General features: G+C 45.1%; 1 protein-coding gene across 1 annotated transcript; it reads right to left on the bottom strand.

The window, feature by feature from the left end:
* Positions 1-577: 577 nt before the first annotated feature.
* On the bottom strand, positions 578-7,445 carry KMS1 (SNARE associated Golgi protein family). The gene is made up of 8 exons (XM_048708813.2): positions 7,071-7,445; positions 5,609-5,820; positions 5,422-5,500; positions 4,275-4,577; positions 2,513-2,670; positions 2,157-2,273; positions 1,324-1,509; positions 578-1,189 (listed from the first exon to the last, which is right to left on the bottom strand). Exons 1-8 carry the CDS (start codon positions 7,141-7,143, stop codon positions 1,010-1,012), a joined length of 1,308 nt encoding a protein of 435 aa, XP_048564770.1. The 5' UTR covers positions 7,144-7,445; the 3' UTR covers positions 578-1,009.
* Positions 7,446-20,111: the final 12,666 nt, after the last annotated feature.

Genomic DNA, 20,111 nt, shown 5'->3' with positions numbered 1-20,111 from the left:
TTTGTCTCCTCCATCTTAGAAATCGCTGCTCTCTCATCTCGTGGCAGTAGAGATCGTCTTTGTGAAAGGCAATGTACACGAGGACGCGCCTTGGAGTCGCGTGCTCGAGTATCTACGGAATTTGCCCCGCGTGTGCTCCAACTTACGTGGTGCACGGCGCTCGCTGGATTCCACTAGCGAGCACGCCCAAGCGAACTCGGACAACTGCCCACGACCATCTCTGTTGCATTGGCAACACTTGGGCGGGTGTAAAGAGGTTGCAGTACAGTAGCATTTTTATCTGCTGATGATGTGTAATCGCACCTCGCCCTTCACCTCCCTGACTGACCTTCAGATGCGTCCGCTTTGCTTAATAACCACAAAGCTACAAGCCAAGGAGCTTGCAAAAGATAACGTGATTGCTGAGAATCACAAGTTTCCCAGCCTGAGCTAGTCACAAGGTAACAACTTCTGACACAGTTTTCGAATCGACGACGTGATGCAGATCCCCGCCCAAAAAAAAAACAAAGGCAATCTTGGTATCAGCGGCTTTATTATTTGCCAGGGTGAACTTGTAGTTGAAGTGCTCCGTTAAATCTAGCTGGCTCCAATTGAGAATATGCATTTGCATTGTGAATGTAACAATAAAACATATCACCTTTGAATCCTCTCGGGTGCCCTATCAGCTACCGTATTTCCAACATAAGAAGGTAAAAAAGGTACTGGTAAATTACATCTTAGTAATGAAATCGTGCTAAACAAACAAACAATCCCTAAAGTTCATCCAACTTGGCGCCTGAAAAATAACAGGACTGATTCTCCTCCAGGAACTGCCAGTAGAGGCGCAATGACAAAAAGTCGCAGCCATCACTTTTGTGGCGGGTTGGAGAGGCCCATGTTTCTGTTCACTGTACAGAAGAACACAACTTCTACCAGCATTGGGATCATCCGCAAGGGCTTAGCCAGGCGCAAAGGCTACTAAGGAGAATATTCGCAATGTGCAGCTGAATAAATACAACCATGTTTGCTGTTAGTTAGTTTTAGAATGATTCTGGGGTGAGGAATCAGTAATGAGCTCCATCTCTATGTCCTGCTGCCTTTTGCGATAATCCTGAGCTGTTGATGTGACGATCTTAATGAAGAAGTTCACAAGCACAAGCCAGACTACAGTGTTCCAGACCAACGCAAAAGAGAAATTCCACTGTTTATCCTGTACACATGACAGTTACAGAACATCAATGAACAGGCAAGAAAAAACTGAAGATTAAAGTACGAACGTTGATTAATGGAGACACAAACAATAAGTCTGGAGAGCTCAAATGACATGAAAATGAAGATACCAACCTCCATTTGTGAAGAAGGTGAGACTGACACAGGTGGTGATAAATACTTCTCCTTAGCACTGTGGAGTTTGGCAATTACAGATGGCAGGGTTGCTGAAAACCCAGGTATGTGATCAAATATCCAGATCAACTCCTTTTCCAGAAAATACAAGAGTTGGTTGTTGCATAACGAGATGATAAACAGTGTCTGCAGAAGTGAGAGGGTACAACTCATGTGTCAGTACAGAGAGACTGCAAATATTCATTTCAATCCAACCAGATAAATAAGGTGTCAAACTGACAATAAACCAAAATGATAAGAAGCTCAGTTCAACATAGTAGAAAATTGATAGTTTTCCACCTAAGTTTGTTTGATTTTCAGGAAGAATAGGAGCACAAAAAGAAGCAAAATTGTATCACTCATAGTTTGTTTGTTCTGTTGTGAGGAAAGAATAAAACAAGGTAAGAATAAAAATCAAAATTTAAAAAGAAACAGCAATTGGTATGGCAGGTACATCATGTACTTTTGATGCAAGCATTAATGACATTATTATTTGACACAGAATAATCAATGTAGCCATGTAGGTTGCAACTACGATTTTGCATGGGTAGTAAGGGTAGCTTGTAAGATTTCAAGATTTTGGTTCTAACTGGACAGAACCGAAAAGACAGATCACATAAAGTATGCCTAAGAATATATTAAAATGATGAAGTTAATACATGATTATCTCATAGGATCTGAAAGCAGACTGGCATACCAAATCACTAGCAGACCAAGAGAAAAAATAAGCATGTGGTACCAACAGAAACACAAATTAATGCCAGGATTTTCAATAAAATGTATAGATCACAAACCTGAATATGAGTCTTGATGATGGCCTTCCCGATCAACGTTGCAAAGAAGAATTCCCAGAAGGGTATACCAAATTGACCACACATAATACCAGCAAGGTCAAACAGAGGGTTTGGAACCTAGTAAACACAAAGAATATAAGTTACATGATGCATTATATATCCATACTTGGAACTAGTTACATGTGTTCATTTTGGTATAAAAAATGTCCAATTAGCATATTTTGGCACCAAATAGAAAAATTAGGGCCGAAGCCTGCAAGAGCTGCATTAACGATATACTGCCAAAGCAAAATTCTGCATCTACTTTTTTGTGTAAGAAATCGTTATTCAAAGATTCAGACAGGACAAAGACTAACCGAAGCAAGTATCAAGATAGTGAAGAAGTTGAGATGTTGTGAGTGAGAAAGCAGCCAGCGTTTTGTACGATTCACAGTGGATGCTATTGGACCATCTTCTGACGAAGGAGCAACATCTAGCTCCTTGACAGCTTCTAACTCACTTCCTGACAAACGAGCTGCAACATGAGAGATCATTTGCTCAGTATGGACAGCTTAAAAAATGAACCTTGAGATAAGAAGGTTGCAGATTTCAAGAACGCGCAAGCTATGGTTTGCTACAAAATAATTTCTAGAGTTTAACATTCGACCATATAAATAGCCCTTAAATAATCAACTCCAGCATGCAAGGAAAGAGAACAAACAAGAATAAAGAGAGTTTCATAAGACACGACTATAGTAACAAACAGTCTCAGAAGTTGTATTGTATCTCACTACTGAGAATGAAACCAGTACTGTTTACCAACAATAAAGGGCCAGTTATTTTGTGGCTTTTAGCAGCTTATTGTCAAATTTAGCAGCTTCCTGCGAGCAGTCACTTAAAAACAAACCGGTATATCCCCTTGTCCTCCCACTTGCGCACAATTACGAAGGAACCACTGCCCTTATCCCCCCACGTATCAACCCGAACGATCCTCTCGGCCCTCTCCTCCTGTGAAATAGGGTTTCCCCGTCACCGCCGCCCGCGCCTCCCGACGCCACCCTACTCCGGCTACGACATGGATCCTGTTGGTGCTGGGTAGACGCGTTCCTCCCCCGCCTTCCGACGCCGCCCTACTCCGGCGACAACGACATGGATCCTGTTGGTGCTGGGTAGACGCGTTCCTCCCCCGCCTCCCTCTGCTCTGCCCCACCCCGCCACTCCTCTGTCTAGCCGTCCCCGCAGTCGCTCGTGCTCTCGTCAGAGGATGCCGAGCAAGATTCCCAGCGCCGGCGGTACTCCCAACGCACGCCCACACGCCTGGATCCCGCTGTCCAGATCACAAGGGCTACAGCCCCCAATGCCACTCAGCACCACACGTCAACCAGCAGGCTTGCCGCGCACATGCCAGCAGATCTGCACACAGATCACGTTCTAGGCCGATCATCCCAAGTCATGGCTGCTGCTAGTCTACTGATAGCGTGCACCAACCTGATGGCCACCATACTAGTATTGTGCTGCTAATGTACCTGGGTGCGAACACCCAGTAGACAAAAGTGTGTGTAGGATCTGGGAGCGTGTGTTATCGTTAGGAGTCCACCAGATGCAGATTGAGTTTTTGTACTCACCCCCTGTTGCATCTTATCCCTGTTGAACTAGTGTTTTGTTCAGTTTCGTCAGCATCAGTCAGTGTCGATGAGTGTCTGTAACAACCACTCCCCAATGAAGCTAATTATATATGAATGTTATAGTTTCGTGCTGATTAGCTTCCACAGCAGCACAACTTTTCTACATGGAGCTGTCCTTTTTTATTTTTGTTACGCCGCTCGGCCCGTTCTCTATGTGAGACAATGATGTTTTTATGATGTTTGCAGATTGACAATGTCGATGAATGTTTTTATGATGTTTGTAGGGACAAAAGCTAAATGGATATAATAATGATGGGCTGATGGCACACACACATGTTACATAGTACAGTAAAAAGTAGGCGCTACAGGTAGTGTTCAAGGGAAATCAGTTAAGAAACAATACAGAAAGAACTAATATTATCTGCACATAGATTGAATATAATATACTGTACAGCTGTAAAGTATCTAACAGAATATCACAATTACTTCAGAACAAAATGCATTCAACAATTACCAGCTCGTGATATAAAATAAGGAGGGAGCTCGCCAAGTGCTGTCCCGATACCCCAAAGAACAGCTTCCAGCTGAACCTGAGGGAGTAAATCAATAACTGGGATCATCACTGAATGATCTGATGAAGGGTACATGGGCGATCCAAATTCCGAACACTTCTTGTCAAGCCATGATGGCGCCTGTTTAAGCAGTATGGTATCATATGGAGCGGTCTTCAAATCAACACGGCCACATTGAACAGCCTTAATAGTGAAGAGAGCAATGTGGGGCCCAAGATACAGCACAAAGGTATGCAAACCTGAACCTGCATTTCAAATACTAATCCATCAATTTTCAAAAACGAACTCCTTACTCCAGGCAAACAAATAAACTTCAAAGTTCTATTTTCCAAATTTAACACTTGGCAGCATTCATTGTTACATGTCTTGGCATATGATAAAGGGGAACCTATCATGTACTACAGCACAAGACAACTGCTAACTAAGAAAGTATACAAAAGTAACTTATAGTTGGTTTATCATGCCTAAGTCTCTAAGATGACCAAATATTGTTCTGACATTTTGCCTAAATAATGTCTCAAACCATCTGACAATTCCAAATATCCACATATTCTGCTAGAAACATGAATATGGTAACAGTGTCTTTCTTTGGGTGCAAAAGAGCACGATATTAGTGATATATCATGAGGTAGTCAACCTCCAAGATGTCTTAGTGCCACGCACAGTCACTGCAAAAACTTAAACCCAACACCCTAAAATGTCAGAACTTCTAACTTCTACTATACAACTTGGCAATACAGCTCTCCAATTTTCGCGGACCTTTAGCCTTTTTTTCTCAAGGTCAAATAAGGTCCATATATTATAATTTTGCTGCTGGTATTTACTTTTTACTAACACAGAAATAACTAATGATATTATAACTAAAAATAAAGGATGTGCCAACTTTAAAAAATAGTTTCTAGCGAGCTGGTTCATGTTCACTAGATGCTTCAGCCACCAGACGGTATGGTTTAACTGTTTAGCTATAAAAGGTAAAGTATTTGTAGGACAAAAAGGATAAATTAACTATGTTAACACATGATTCATTTGCGCCTCCTTTATTATATGTGATCACACTACATAATCTTGAGAGAAGTTAATGACACTTGCCTAGTCCGATTGAAGAGGCCACACCTAATGAAACCCACCACAACACAAATCTAGCATAATTAAGGAACTCCTGCACATGCTGCATAGAAATCAGAAAACAAACGTTAGCACTCATGTAGTTTACAAAATGCACTATCAACTGTTATTATGTCAGTATACTCCACAAATGTAGTAAAGTTGCCCACACCTTTTTGTGCAGACCATCGGTAACCAGAAGTGCAACTCCAGGAATTACCACCATAACAATTAGGAGAACAAACAAAGCTCTTTTACTCAGGATATATGCTACTGATCTTTTCAAGTATTGCAACATAGCTAAATTGAAGAAGTGCAATGTCCTGAATGGGTGCTTTGTCAGCGTCAAATTCTCCAATTCCAATTTATGTTTCTCCCGGATTTCTGAAAATAAACAAACAGTTAGGATACAAAACACAGTATGTCAACTTCAAATTTGTTAAATACAATACCCAACTTTAAGAAGCCGTGTTACTATGACGGATCTAACTAAAGCAACATGTATCGGGTAGAAGATACCAAGCTGGCAGATTTTGAGTCAACAAAGAAGATAAATGGAATGTAAACGGTTTTTTCATTAACCAGACAGAAAATTATTTGTCTAGCCAGTCATTAGATAAATGGAATGTAAACTTTATTTTGAACTCACAAGTTGATTTGCTATGTAAGGAGGAACGATACAGGCACAGCAGTTGAGAAGTAGACATGGCAAAGCTCTTTAACATGATATAGTAGTCACATGCAACCAAATAGTAAATTGGAAGGACTTGATTAGCTTTTCTCTGGTTTGAGTATTTGCAATGCAGCCAAGTTCAAAAAATTTAATGGTATGGAATTCAGAACCAACTTAGATATCCAGCATTCCCTGCTAGACGTCACTGAATCGAAGAAACCACAAAATGGTTGTCAAATTATGAACACATTGGTTTGAGTTGTAACAAAGTCATTTGCAGTGCAACCAGGTTTTATCACAAGTGAAATGATGCTGCATGGTACCCCGCTTAGCACGTATGTGAGCTAAGGCCACGGGCACCTAGGCGGCAATGCGAGAGGGTGGCTCCTAGTGCCTAGGTGGGCTGCCAGCCGCCTGTAAATCACTGACTCCCGTTCCCGTGATCCTAAATTAATGCTTCGCCTCAGATACAAACTTGATGTATCAAGTACTGAAGGAAACAGACATCCAATCAGAGTATATATACTAACTTTCCATAAAATACGAGTGTGATTTTTCTTTTAACACTTCTACCTCATTACTCAAATATATGCAGCTATAATAGCGCATGTGCACACATAATGTGCAGGTTCATACTGAAACTCTGCGCTCACAAACGCTGATAAAACAAAATCATGATGTACCACGTACACGCTATGTGACAGTGCGCAGGCCACATTTAAATCCGAGCAAATTGGCATCCTGCTAATAAATGACATCACCATGCTAACACTGACAAATAGCTGACGTCTAGCACTTGCCCTCCGCGGGCATCCCCGCCCCAGCTCAGCCGGACAGCTACAGCCCCATTCCAAATCCAACTACGATTACGGCCGGTAGCAGCTAGCTTCGATCCAGAAGAATGGCAACGCATTGGCACCACGACACACGCAAAGAGAAAAAACGGAGGCGCGGATCTCACCGGAGATTACGCCGTGGTCGGCCCTCGAGGAGCCCCGAGCCGGCCCCGCCGCCGTGGCCTTCCGGCGCCCCATCGCTCCCGCCGCGGCGCGAAAACCCTAGATCTCGCGGCCCCGATGTGCCGGACCCACCATGGGACGCCGGGGGCGCGGGCTCGAAGCTCCTCCCGCGGGGGCTCGGCGGGCGGTCGGAGATCGCGCGGCGAGATCGGGGGGAGGGGGGGTGGCGGTTGGAGGAGGGCGGGGCGGGGCGGGGCGCCGAAGTAATGGCGTGGTGGCTCCCGTCGCGCGGCCTGTTTTCTTTATATTTCTCCGGCCGGTTCTCTGTCTCTCCCCCAGGGCCGTTGTTTCCGTTGCTGCGGGTGCCGGGCTCGGGCGCTGCGAACGAAATCTGGACTCGCCTCGCCCTTTAGCTGGGAAAAGGCTGGCGCTGCGCGCGGGGCCCATTGTTTTGTCTCGTCTGGCGGGCCCCGGCGTCAGTGGCGGTTCGCGGCGAGGGGGGCGGTGCGAGTGGGTGCGGCGGGTCGCGCGCCGGGAGACGGGAGTGGGGGGTGAGCGGGAGGGAGACGTGCACGGGAGGTGGGGGTGCGTGGACGTGGGGAGAGCCCGAGCCTTGCCTGCTTGTCGTTGCTTGCAAGGCGTTCCAAGGCATGGCGCACTGCTGGGGAAATGGCGGGTCCGGAATAGAATACGGGGAAGATGCTCTTATCCCGGTCTCCCATGTTGGCAGTGGCGGGGCGTGACCAGCAACTAGGGGGCAAGATTTTTTCAAACCGAAAGAGAAATATGTCGAAAGCAGGCGTGACTCGCAATGTAAAATTACAACAAAAAAATAGTCATTGTTATCTGAAACGATAATTCGGTAATCAATGCTCCTTCTCAGATTCAAGTCTCTTTAATTAATTGATATAAACAGGAAGTGGTTGACTAATTTAACATCTGATGATATGAATGATGTTTCTTTATAGTTTATACGACAAGTTAACCCTCATGGCCAGCAATCAGAAAATGTTTATTTTCCGACAAAGAGTGTTGAGTAACGTGATTATATTAGAAAACATGGGTTAGACTAGTAACTATTTTGGCTTGCCTTGTACTCCAAGTAGATCATGTACTCCTATATATATGCCCACGAGGCTCAAGCAATACATCAAACTATTCACCAAATCCCTCTCTCCTTTCTAACAAAGAGCAATCAGAACATGTTTGTTTTTCGAACAAAGAGCAATCAGATCATTTGTGAATCAAGTTTCGATGGCAAATTCACATGTACCTTGCTTCTTCATTCCTTTGGCAGGACTTTACTTTGGAGCTCATCGGCTGTGGTTGTTGGCCCAGGTCCCTCGTTAAACGAGTTCTTTCTGTCGAGAGCACTTCTGCTGTTGTCGAGCCGGCCGAGTACTTTCCGGCTGTACGCAAACTGCACGTAAAAGAGTTGGTTTCTGTTAGAAGGGAGAGAGGGGTTTGGTGGAAATCGTTGTTGTATTGTTTGAGCCTCGTGGACATATATATAGGAGTACAAGGTCGTCTTGGAGTACAAGGCAAGGTGGAATAAATTCTACGCTATCCTATGAGTACTTTCCGGCTGTATGCAAACTGCACGTAAAAGAGTTGGTTTCTGTTAGAAGGGAGAGAGGGGTTTGGTGAAAATCGTTGTTGTATTGTTTGAGCCTCGTGGGCATATATATAGGAGTACAAGGTCGTCTTGGAGTACAAGGCAAGGTGGAATAAATTCTACGCTATCCTATGTTTTCATAATAACAATGATACTCAACAGTTTCACCAATATACGTATGAGACGCGCTCTGGTACAAACCCCTCCCCCCACACACACACAAAAAAAACGTATAAAGGGCAAGGGGTCATTTCACAAGTCGTATAGAATACCCGCCAGCCGTACGCCCGCCCACCCAATACAACTAAAAAAATAGAGCGCTTGCCCAGCCACCGCCCCCAGGAGAAAACCCGTTGCCCATTATCATTGTCACGGCAGAAGAGTTGGTAGTCGGGTCCGGGCGGGGCTGGCAGGGCGCCCGCGGCCGCCTGTGCGCGGTACGGGGCGACCACCTCCTCAAAGGTGCGGCCGTCCCAAAGCTCGTGGCGGCACCGTCGGTTGTGCTTCATCGGCGGCCGCAGCTCGTGCTCCTTGGCGAGCAGGTCTGGCCAGTGCAGGATGTTGATGGCATACCAGGGGTCCTGCAGCATCTCCGCCGACAGTCCCGCCCGGTACAGCCCAATATCACGCGTGAAGAGGTGGGTGCCCACCGGCGGCACTAGCACGTCGTCGACGCTGAGGCGTCACCTCGACGGCAGCCGCACGTTCGGCGCGGCGGGGATGCGGTAGTGGACGGGCTCGTCCGCCTCCTCGAGCGTGAGGTTGAGGCATGCCATCCCCGTCTAATACGCCTGCAACGTATCTATAATTTTTTATTGTTCCATGCTATTATATTATCAATCTTGGATGTTTTATATGTGATTATATACCATTTTTTTGGGACTAACCTATTAACCTAGTGCCCAGTGTCACTTGTTGTCTTTTGCTTGTTTTTGGCTTTTCGGAAAATCAATATCAAATAGAGTCTGTGGATTAATTTTTCCTGGACTAGAAGGGATCATAGAAAGTTCGGAAGAAGACCTGAAGAGCCACGAGGGAGCGACAAGCTCGGGAGGCGTGCCCCAGGGGGTAGGCGCGCCCTTGTGGACCCCTCGTGGCACCTCTTGACATAATTCCACCTCTATAAATTCTCAAATATTCCCAACATATCAGAGAGCCACCCAAAATACGTCGCCGCAAGTTTCTGTTCTTCCGCGATCCCATCTGGAGGCCTTTTTCGGTACTCTGCCGGAGGGGGGATCAATCATGAAGGGCCTTCTACATCAACCTTGCTGCCCTTCCGATGATGTGTGAATTGTTTACCACATACCTACGAGTCCATAGCTAGTAGTTAGATGACTTCTTCTCTCTTTTTGATCTTCAATACAATGTTCTCCTCGATGTTCTTGGAGATCTATTCGATGTAATTTTTTTTGTGGTGTGTTTGTTGGGATCCGATGAATTGTGGGTTTATGATCAGATTATTCATGAATATTAATTGAGTCTTCTCTGAATTCTTTTATGCATGTTTATTATAGTTTTGTATTCCTCTCTGATCTATCCGTTTGGTTTGGTCAACTAGATTGATTTATCTTGCAATGGGAGAGGTGCTTTGTAATGGGTTCAATCTTGCGGTGCTCAATCCAGTGACAGAAGGGGACATGACATGTATTTGTATTGTTTTCATTAAGGGGAAAATGATGGGGTTTATTCATATTGCTTGGGTTTACTTTATCTACATCATGTCATCTTGGTTAAGGCGTTACTCCGTTTTTCATGAACTTAATAACCTAGATGCATGTTGGATAGCGGTCGATGGGTGGAGTAATAGTAGTAGATGCAGGCAGAAGTCGGTCTACTTGTCTCGAACGTGATGCCTATATACATGATCATTGACTTGAATATCGTCATAAATATGCGCGTTTCTATCAATTGAGCCTCTAGTGAAAACTATGGTCCCCGGGTCTACCTTTATCATGTATTAAATCCAAAAATACCTTGCTGCAATTTATTTACCGTTATTTTTTTGTGTTTTATTTTACCTATCTATCACTATCAGATTTGATTCTAGCAAACAACCGCCAAGGGGATTGACAACCCCCTTGATCGCGTTGGATGCAAGTATTTGCTCTTTTGTGTGTAGGTGCTGCTAACGAGGTTTCACGTGGTTCTCCTACAGGATTGATAACATTGACTCTTAACTAAGGGAAATACTTATCTCTACTATACTGCATCATCCTTTCCTCTTCGGGGAAATCCCAACGCAGCTCACAAGTAGCACCGTTGACAGGGGGATAACACCGGAGAGCGAGGGAGGGCAAGGATTGGGGATGGAAGGCGACTGTTGCGGCGCACCGACGTAGGGCGGTTTTATAGCAGCGAGTAGGGGGAGTTATGTGAACATCGATTGATGGCGGCCCGCGTGCCGTGCACAAGCAAGCGATCGCTGTGTGAATCGACGCCGCGCGTGAATCCATGCCCGGTCAAGGCGGCACGTGTCGGAGTTATGATCCTGACGATGAGTACTAGGGTCACGAATAAGGGGTAGAGACTAGCTACAGCGTAAGTGTAACACTCGGTGTTTAACGAGTTTAGGCCCCTCTCGGCGGAGGTAAAATCCATACGTCTCATGCCTTGAGGCTTGCTTTGATTTGATGGATATGGTTACAGAGATTGAACGTGCCCGGCTATGTAGAGGGGTGCGGCTTATATAGAGTGCGCTGCAGCCCCATGTCTCCCACGCCGCCGAGGCAATTAATGTCATTGAATGAGACAATTACTAGTGTAATGAGTCTCTACTACAACAGTTACAGGTAACGGTAGCTATAACTCTATTTAGTGGATGACTTAGCATTCCTCGACCGTTGCAGCTCCTACAACGCCATCATGTCCTCTACGTCCGAGTGGTGGTCCATCAGCCGAGTGACACGTGATCGTCCGAGTGCCACAGAGCCGTCTGAGTGAACCTCCTGATGTATGCATCCGAATGTTGGGATGGTCCAGGGACCTACCTATGATGGTGATGGGCCCTATGTGGGTCCCAAATGATGGGTCCTTGACCCTACCTGTAATAGGTGACCACGTCATTAGCCGCCTAAATCGGTTGGGATTTCGTAGGACAAACAGACCGACCCTTCGGTTGAGTCCGAGTGCTGCAGGGGCACTCGGAATATGTTTCTGTACCGTGGTTTGTTTTTTCCTTAGATGAAAACAAAACGGATTCTGGACTTTAGGTTTACCCAGATGACTGGGTGTTGTTGATCATCGAGAAAAAACCCGGCGGCATTCGTTTTGTCTCTCGGAGGAGATAGACTAGGGGCCCGAGTGAGGGCATGCCATCACAACTCGAGTGGCAATGCCGGCGCGTGGTTTGACTCTCCGGAGAGATGGCACTCCTTATCCCAGGGGAACGCCAGCGCAGGCCTCCTATGAGTCCAGGTTTACGAGTCATGCGCCTTGGAGCCTACTTAGAGGGCCAAGTGAACCCACGGAGGGGCGTCAAGCTCGTCACATAACGATCCTGATGAAGACTTCAGTCGGGTGCGTAACGTGGCCGAGTGCACGGGTCCCCGCAGAGGGTAGTCAGTCGGACTAACACGCGTCCTTTTAGGAAAGGAACCGCTGGTGATCAATCGGATTGATTCGTCTGGAAAACTCGGGATTTGAATTTACGTGTTCGCGCTGAAGCGGTAACGTCATGCGTTAGTGGGAAAGTGGGGGCGTGGCTCCTCGATTTGTGCACACGATCCCTGCCACGTGTCACGTCTGCCCTGTGCAAAGCCTTGCCGTGTGGGCCGTTGATCCGGGGATTCGCGGTGGGAGATATGGCTGAAGATTTTGTCTGGAGGTATAAAAGATTTGGGGGCAGAGCTCCGGGCCCCAGATCCCCTTCTCCTCACTCCGACTCCTCCGCCTCCTTCCTCCTCTCGAGTGTGCAGCGATGGCGAGGGATTCCACGGCCAAGGCAGAGAAAGCGAAGAAGGCGGGGAAGTCTTCCTCCTCTAGCTCCGGCGCGGCGGCGCAGGCGGGAGACTGGATCCCGTCACACGTCTCGGCCCGGCGACTGGAGGAGCTTGCGGAAGAGGGTTTGATCCCACATGAAAGGTGGCGTCATTCGGGCGCGGGGGAGGTCAAGCCAGTGCCTCAGGAGGATGAGCGCGTCCTGCTCTGCACCCACGTTGAGCGGGGTTTTTCCATGCCTCCCCACCCTTTCTTCAGGCGTTTCTTGATTATTTCGGAGCGCAACTTCATCATCTTCCTCCCAGCGCCATTATCTACCTCTCGGCCTTTGTCTCTCTCTGCGAGAACTTCTTGGGTTTGCCACCCCACTGGGGCCTCTTCAAGTATATCTTCACTTGCCGATCGATGACCGTCAAGAAAGACTCGCCGATTGGTGAGAAGACCAACGCCACCTAGTTGTGCGGGGGTCTGGGCATCCAGGTTCGTGGAGGGAGATCTTTCCCAAAAATGAGTTTTCCTGACTCCGTCAAGGGATGGCAGGGCGCCTAGTTCTACTGCAGGGATGTCCCCAGCATCAGCACCCGGTCAGGTCTTCCACCATACTCCTCAGAGAGAGTGAGGGCTCCCCATCAGTCTCTGTGGCGAAGGAGGATAAGGCGGAGGTCGACATCTTGTCCACTGCCCTCATTAGCATCATGAACACCGGTGTCAACGTGATGGACTTGCTAGAGGCATTTCTCACTTGGCGAATCCAGCCATTGCAGGCCAGGGCTCATCCGATGTGGGTGTATGAGGGGCCGAGTGATCCCACCCGAGTGCATCCTGAAGAGCTTGCCGAGACAGACGTGGGGTCCAAGATCAAGGCCATCACCTGCGCCCGAGACAACCCAAGGGGGACTAGGAGGGTGCCTCCATATTCCAAAGACTTGCAACCCCTAGAGGTATGTACGTGATGCTCAGTCGGTCCATGCGTGCGTCATTTTATGTGTACCTGACTTTATTGTTGTGATGAACTTACCCTTCAGGACTTCCTGAAGATGATCTCCAAGATCCCAGAGGTGGACCGGTCACCCGAAGACTTGACGAGTGACACCAAGCAACGGTACTCAGAGGAATCCAACAATGACGAGAGTGATGACGAGGAGGAGAGTGATGAGGAGAGCTCTGAGGAGGGAGAGGAGGCGGAGTCACTCTCCGTCCTATGAGGCTCCCAAGGAACCCCGCTCCAAGGCATTGCATGACCCCAAGGGGAAGACGAGTGCAGCTCAGCAACCGACTGCCTCTGGTCGATCGACACGGAGCTCGAAGCACGCTCGTGCCGAGGCTGAGAGCTCGGCGGAGAAGAAGTCCAAGTTGCCCAAGAAGATCTCCTCCAAGCCTCGAAAGGTCACGGTGCCTCGGATCAAGGTGGCAGTGCCCGTGGGCTCGACGTGAGTGCCCTAGTCAATCCCTTTTTTATTTTTGTGTTGGTTCGGTTGCTGACCAAGTGTTCTCTGACTTCCGCAGCAATGACACCTCGACGACTTTAGCGGACCCGCACACCCGCAAGCCAGGCCCGAATGACGCTAATGCGGCGGAAGCTGCCACTTCCAAAGGTATGTTACGCCCGCAAGCCAGGCCTTCTCCGACAGAATTCTAATGATCTCTTGGTTCGTAAATTCGTGTAGCTCCACCCGATGTCATCCAGCTGGACGATGATGGGAGGGCCGAACTGCCCAATCCAGATGCCGTCAAGGAGGGAGCACCGAGTGCCGACACACCCATGTTGGACGCCTCCCCTAGCCGAGTGGCCCGTACCTCTCCGTCGAAGGTTGCTACCAAGACTGTGAGGCTGAGTCCTTTGGCTCAAGGTGGCTCGGCGTCTTCGCCAGCGGTGGTGCCGCCTGCAGGGTCTACCCAAACCCCTCTGAGTGAGGCAGCGGTGATTCCGGCCCCGAGGCCGACGCCTGCGGCTCCATCGACCCCAGCTACCTCCTTCCCCCTATACCATGTCCCTAAAGATCAGGTGGGGGCGAGCAAGGAGGCGCTGATCCATGTGGGGCTGATGTGCGACCGACCGAAGGAGGCTTATGACGCCAGTGCGGCCGCTGCAGACCAACGTCCGAGTAAGTACCATTGTGAGTATGATTTCTAGTCGAAGTTTTTCTTTTCTCATTGGGTAAGATTTCTGTCAGTGGGTTGGTGCAGGGCAAACCCGCTGGGTGTTCAGGATCTAGTGGGGGCACACTGAGTGCACCCACTGGGTGTGGTCCCCGAGGCTCCTGTTGGCATGCGTCTTTGAACCTTTTTCGTGTGCTTTTCTTTTTGTATTCACTCGGAGTCTAGCCGGAGCGTAGCCAAGTGGACAAGATCCAGTAGGGGCACGCTAAGTACACACACTGGGTGTAGTCCCCGAGGCTACCGTTGACTGGAACAGTCGGCGGTAGTTGATACGTCTCCAACCTATCTATAATTTTTGATTGTTCCATGTTGTTATATTATCATTCTTGGATGTTTTACAATCATTTTATAGCAACTTTATATCATTTTTGGGGACTAACCTATTGACATAGTGCCCAGTGTCAGTTGCTGTTTTTTGCTTGTTTTTTACTTCGCAAAAAATCAATACCAAACGGAGTCCAAACGCAGCGAAACTTTTTGGTGATTTTTCTGGACCAAAAGACACACGATGGGCCAAGAAAGTACATGAGGGGGGCTTCGAGGGGAGCACAACCCACCAGGGCGCGCCCAGGTGGGTTGTGCCCACCTCGGCCGCCTCCCCCACCGCCTCTTTGCTCTATGAATACCCCAATATTCCAGAAACCCTAGGGGAGGCAACAAAAATCAATTCCAGCCGCCGCAAGTTCCAGAAACCACATATTCAACCTAGACACCATCACGAGGGGTTCATCATCCTCATTGGTGCTTCTCCAATGATGCATGAGTAGTTCATTGTAGACCTACGGGTTCGTAGTTCGTAGCTAGATGGCTTCCTCTCTCTCTCTCTCTCTCCCTCTCTCTCTTTTGATTCTCAGTACAGTGGTCTCTTGGAGATCTATTTGATGTAACTCTTTTTGCGGTGTGTTTGTTAGGATCCGATGAACTTTGAGTTTATGATCAAATATTTGTTTTTATCCATGAAAGTTATTTGAGTCTTTTGATCTCTTATATGCATGATTACTTATAGCCTCGTATTTCTTCTTCGAATCTTTGGTTTAGTTAGGCTAACTAGATCAATTTTTCTTGCCATGGGAAGAGGTGATTTGTGATGGGTTCGATCTTACGGTGCTTCATCCCAGTGACAGAAGGGGAAACAACACGTATGTATCGTTGCCATTAAGGATAACAAGATGGGGTCTAGTTCCCACATGAATAGATCTTGTCTACATCATGTCATCGTTATTATTGCATTACTCTATTTTTCCATGAACTTAATACACTAGATGCATGCTGGATAGCGGTCGATGTGTGGAGTAATAGTAGTAGATGCAGGCAGGAGTCGGTCTACTAATCTTGGACGTGATGCCTATATCATGATCATTGCCTCGATATCTTCATAATTATTTGAAGTTCCATCAATTGCCCATCAGTAATTTGTTTACCCACCATATGCTATTTTTCTTGAGAGAAGTCACTAGTGAAATCTACGGCCCCGGGTCTATTTTCTCATCCTTTACTTTCAGATCTATTTTGCTATTTTCCTCTTTATTTATTTGCAACTTTTATTTTCAGATCTATATTATCAAAAACCCAAAAATACCTCGTTGAATTTTATTTGCATCTATCAATTTATTACAACTTTCTTCCATCCACGTGACAGTTTCTGGCACCGTTACCCGAAAGGGATTGACAACCCCTTTAACACGCCGGGTTGCAAGTATTTGTTCTTTGTGTGAGGTACCATTTACGTAGCGTTGCGTGATTCTCCTACTGGTTCGATAACCTTGGTCTCATCACAGAGGGAAATACCTACCGTCGCTATGCTGCATCATCCCTTCCTCTTTGGGGAAATACCGACGTAGTTCAAGCCGCATCAAAAGGAATTTCTGGCGCCGTTGCCGGGGAGGATCAAGTCAAGATAATCTCCCGGCCACTCGCCAATTTCTGGCACCGTTGCCGGGGAGACATCATTAACATATACCAGGTTCCTAATCACAAATCTCATCTCCTTGCAATTTACATTATTTGCCATTTGCCTCTCATTTTCCTCTCCCCCACTTCATAAAATTTTGCCGTTTTATTCGCCCTCTTTTTCGTTCGCCGTTTTCTCGTCATATCTCATATTTGCTTGAATTTATCACCATGAGTCACTTTGGCATGGCAGAAACTGATGATGGCCTAACTCCTAAAATTGGACGATCTAGCAATCTGGATGCTAAAACTTTTGTTTTGGGGCAAGAGAATATTATGGGAAAAGAACATATCCAAGAATTTTTCAATTGTGTCAGAAATTTAACTCTTGATGATGCTATTATACTTAAAAGAACAAAATCACACGCAGAAGCTATTTCAGCACTAGTTCTGAAACTTGAGAACAAGTTCATCCGTACTCATCCTACCTTGCAAAGATTGTTTTATGAGTTACGTGTTACAAAGAATCCCAAAGCTAAAAAGTTGGCTACCCTTGTTCTTATGAATAAATTTGACTATATAATACGAGAAGCTAGGGAGATCTTTGATTTTTATGGTATGAACCGTGAAAAAAGGGTAATAGATGAGATCCTTTGTAATAGTGATTATATGTTAAGACACTTGCTTGGAAATAATCAATTTTTTTATGAGAATTTTAAAAGGAAGTCTCTGTTTTAGACATAATCCAGCAAGTTTTCAATAATGTTAATCAACACTATTCTTGGATTGTTGCCGGAAATCAAAGGGGATACGATGATAAGCAACTTAATAGTGTTAAAGTCTCTATGGATGAGGTGTTTTATGTTGTCTTTGCAAAACCACCTGACAAAAACACTTCTAAGGGAAGTGGAAACAAAGATGACAACACTTAGATCTTTGCATTATGCCTAGCTAGGGGCGTAAAACGATAGCGCTTGTTGGGAGGCAACCCAATGAATAAAATTTATTTTGTCGTCTCTTTCTGTTCTTGAGTGTTTGCACAATTATGCCTCTGTTATGATTGTGTATTTTGTGTTTTAATTAGTGTTTGTGCCAAGCGAAGCCTTTAGGATCATGTTGGGTGATAGTTGCTTTGATCTTGTTGAAAAACAGAAACTTTTGCACCCAGTAAAATAATTTTCATAAATCATAGAAACATGATTTTGCTCTGAATTTTTTACACAACATTGATATACAATTTTCTCACATTGTCTTAATTTTTCAGAATTTTTAGAGTTACAGAAGTGTACGAAGTTACCTGATTACTACAGACTGTTCTGTTTTTGACAGATTCTGTTTTCTTTGCGTTGTGTGCTTATTTCGATGAATCTATGGTTTGTATTGGAGGGTATAAGCTATAGTAAAGTTGGAATACATTAGATATAATGCAAGAATAAAATATGAATGGGTTTGAAACAGTACTTATAATAGTGATTTGCTTTGTTATACTAATGGATCTCACGAAAGTTTTGTTGAGTTTTGTGTGATTGAAGTTTTCAAGTTTTGGGTGAGATCCATGATGGATGAAGGAATGAGGAGTAAGAAAAGCCTATGGCATCCCAAGATACTATCTAAAAGAGAAGAAAGCAACTAAGCTTGGGGATGCCCGAGTTGCATCCCCTCTTTCTTCTAACGACCATCGGTATTTTACTTGGAACTATATTTTTATTCGTCACATATCATGAGTTTTGCTTGGAGCGTCTTGTATGATATGAGTCTTTGCTTGTTTTTATTTTTATTTTGTGTCACCTATCCTTGCTGGACACACCTATTTGAGGGAGCCAAAATTTGCTATGACTTGTTAGAATTGCTCTCTATGCTTCACTTAAATCTTTATGAGCTATGGAATTGCTCTAGTGCTTCACTTATATCTTTTTGAGCACGGTGTGCTTTATTATTTTTGAAGAAATGCTCTCATGCTTCACTTAGATTTATTTGAGAGTTAGCAAAAATTTTAAGAAATTCTCTCTTGCTCCACTTAAATTATTTTGAGAGAAGAATTTTTTTATGCTCATGTTCTTCACTTAGATTTGTTTGAGCTATCAAAAGCAACATATGAAATTAGTCCCAAAGTGATAGATATTCAAGAGGGATATAATAAAAACTTTCATGAAGATCATTGGACAAAATAAACTTGATTCTTTGTAATAGTTTTGCGATATGTTTATAGTGATATGTGAGCCATGTTAATGAGTAATTATGTTTTATTAAGAATATTGGTGTTAAGGTTTGTGATTCCCTATGCAAGCACGAAAGTCAATAGTTATGCAATGAAATTACATCCTGCTTGTGGTGCATTATTCGGTGTTAGTTATGCTTAATGCTCTCTTATGAGATTTTTTGTTTCTTGGTTGGATGCTTCTCAATCTTTTGCTAGCCTTCACTTGCACTACGTATGATTACTACTTGTGCATCCAAATCCTTAAACCCAGTTTTGCCACATGAGTCCACTATACCTACCCATATGTGGTATTTTTTTGTCGTTCTAAGAAAATTTGTATGTGCCATCTCTAAATTACAAAATAAATTTCACTTTTGTGTGCTCGTATCACTAATGAAACGGTAGTGGGTGGCTGATATTTTTCCCATTCTAGATGTGTTATTCTCAAGATGAGTGTTTATTCACTTGTCATTGCACGAGAGTACGACAAAGGTATTAGGGATGCCCAGTCCTGAAATGAAAAACAAATTAACTTTATGTTGTCAAATAATAAACTCCTTGGAAAGTGTTGGTATGGACGGCACCCGTGGATTCGGTTAGCCGTGGAATGTGAAAGTATGATGGAAAAAGGAATAAACTTTATTTGCTGTTTGGGAACCGCCTATGATATATCTAGCATGGAAAGTATTGGGAACTACTCAATCTTTTTTGTTGACAGGAAAGGCATGCTACCCAAAATGTTTTATCTCTATCTTTTTCGCTTTGAGCTCTGGCACCGCTACAAATCCCTACTTTCTTCTGCGAAGGGCCTTTCTATTTTACTTTATGCAATTTTATTTTTATTTGAGTCTCCATCTTCTCTTACAAAGCACCAGCTAAGGGGCACTATGATCGTACTTGAGCATTGGGTATAGCTAATATGCGAGTGTGTTTCATGAATGGATCAATGATTATGCATAAATGGGCTAGCGATAACTTGCTTTAGTGTTGATATTTTGAAAGACATGGTTGTTTGTTGATATGCTTGAGTATTGAAATCTTCATGTCAAAACTAGACTATTGCTTTGAATCATATAAAATTCCAAATGTCCATGCTACAAAGAAAAGAATATGTAATGAACATGTTAGGCAGCATTCCACATCAAAAATTCTGTTTTTATCATTTACCAACTCGAGGGTGAGCAGGAATTAAGCTTGGGGATGCTGATACGTCTCCAATGTATCTATAATTTTTTATTG

The sequence above is a fragment of the Triticum urartu genome, chromosome 3A (assembly GCF_056163025.1).
Source record: "Triticum urartu cultivar PI428250 chromosome 3A, HENAU_Tu73, whole genome shotgun sequence".
Lineage (NCBI taxonomy): Eukaryota > Viridiplantae > Streptophyta > Magnoliopsida > Poales > Poaceae > Triticum > Triticum urartu.
Note: the sequence above shows the minus strand (reverse complement) of the source record. Positions and strands in the feature narration are given on the sequence as shown.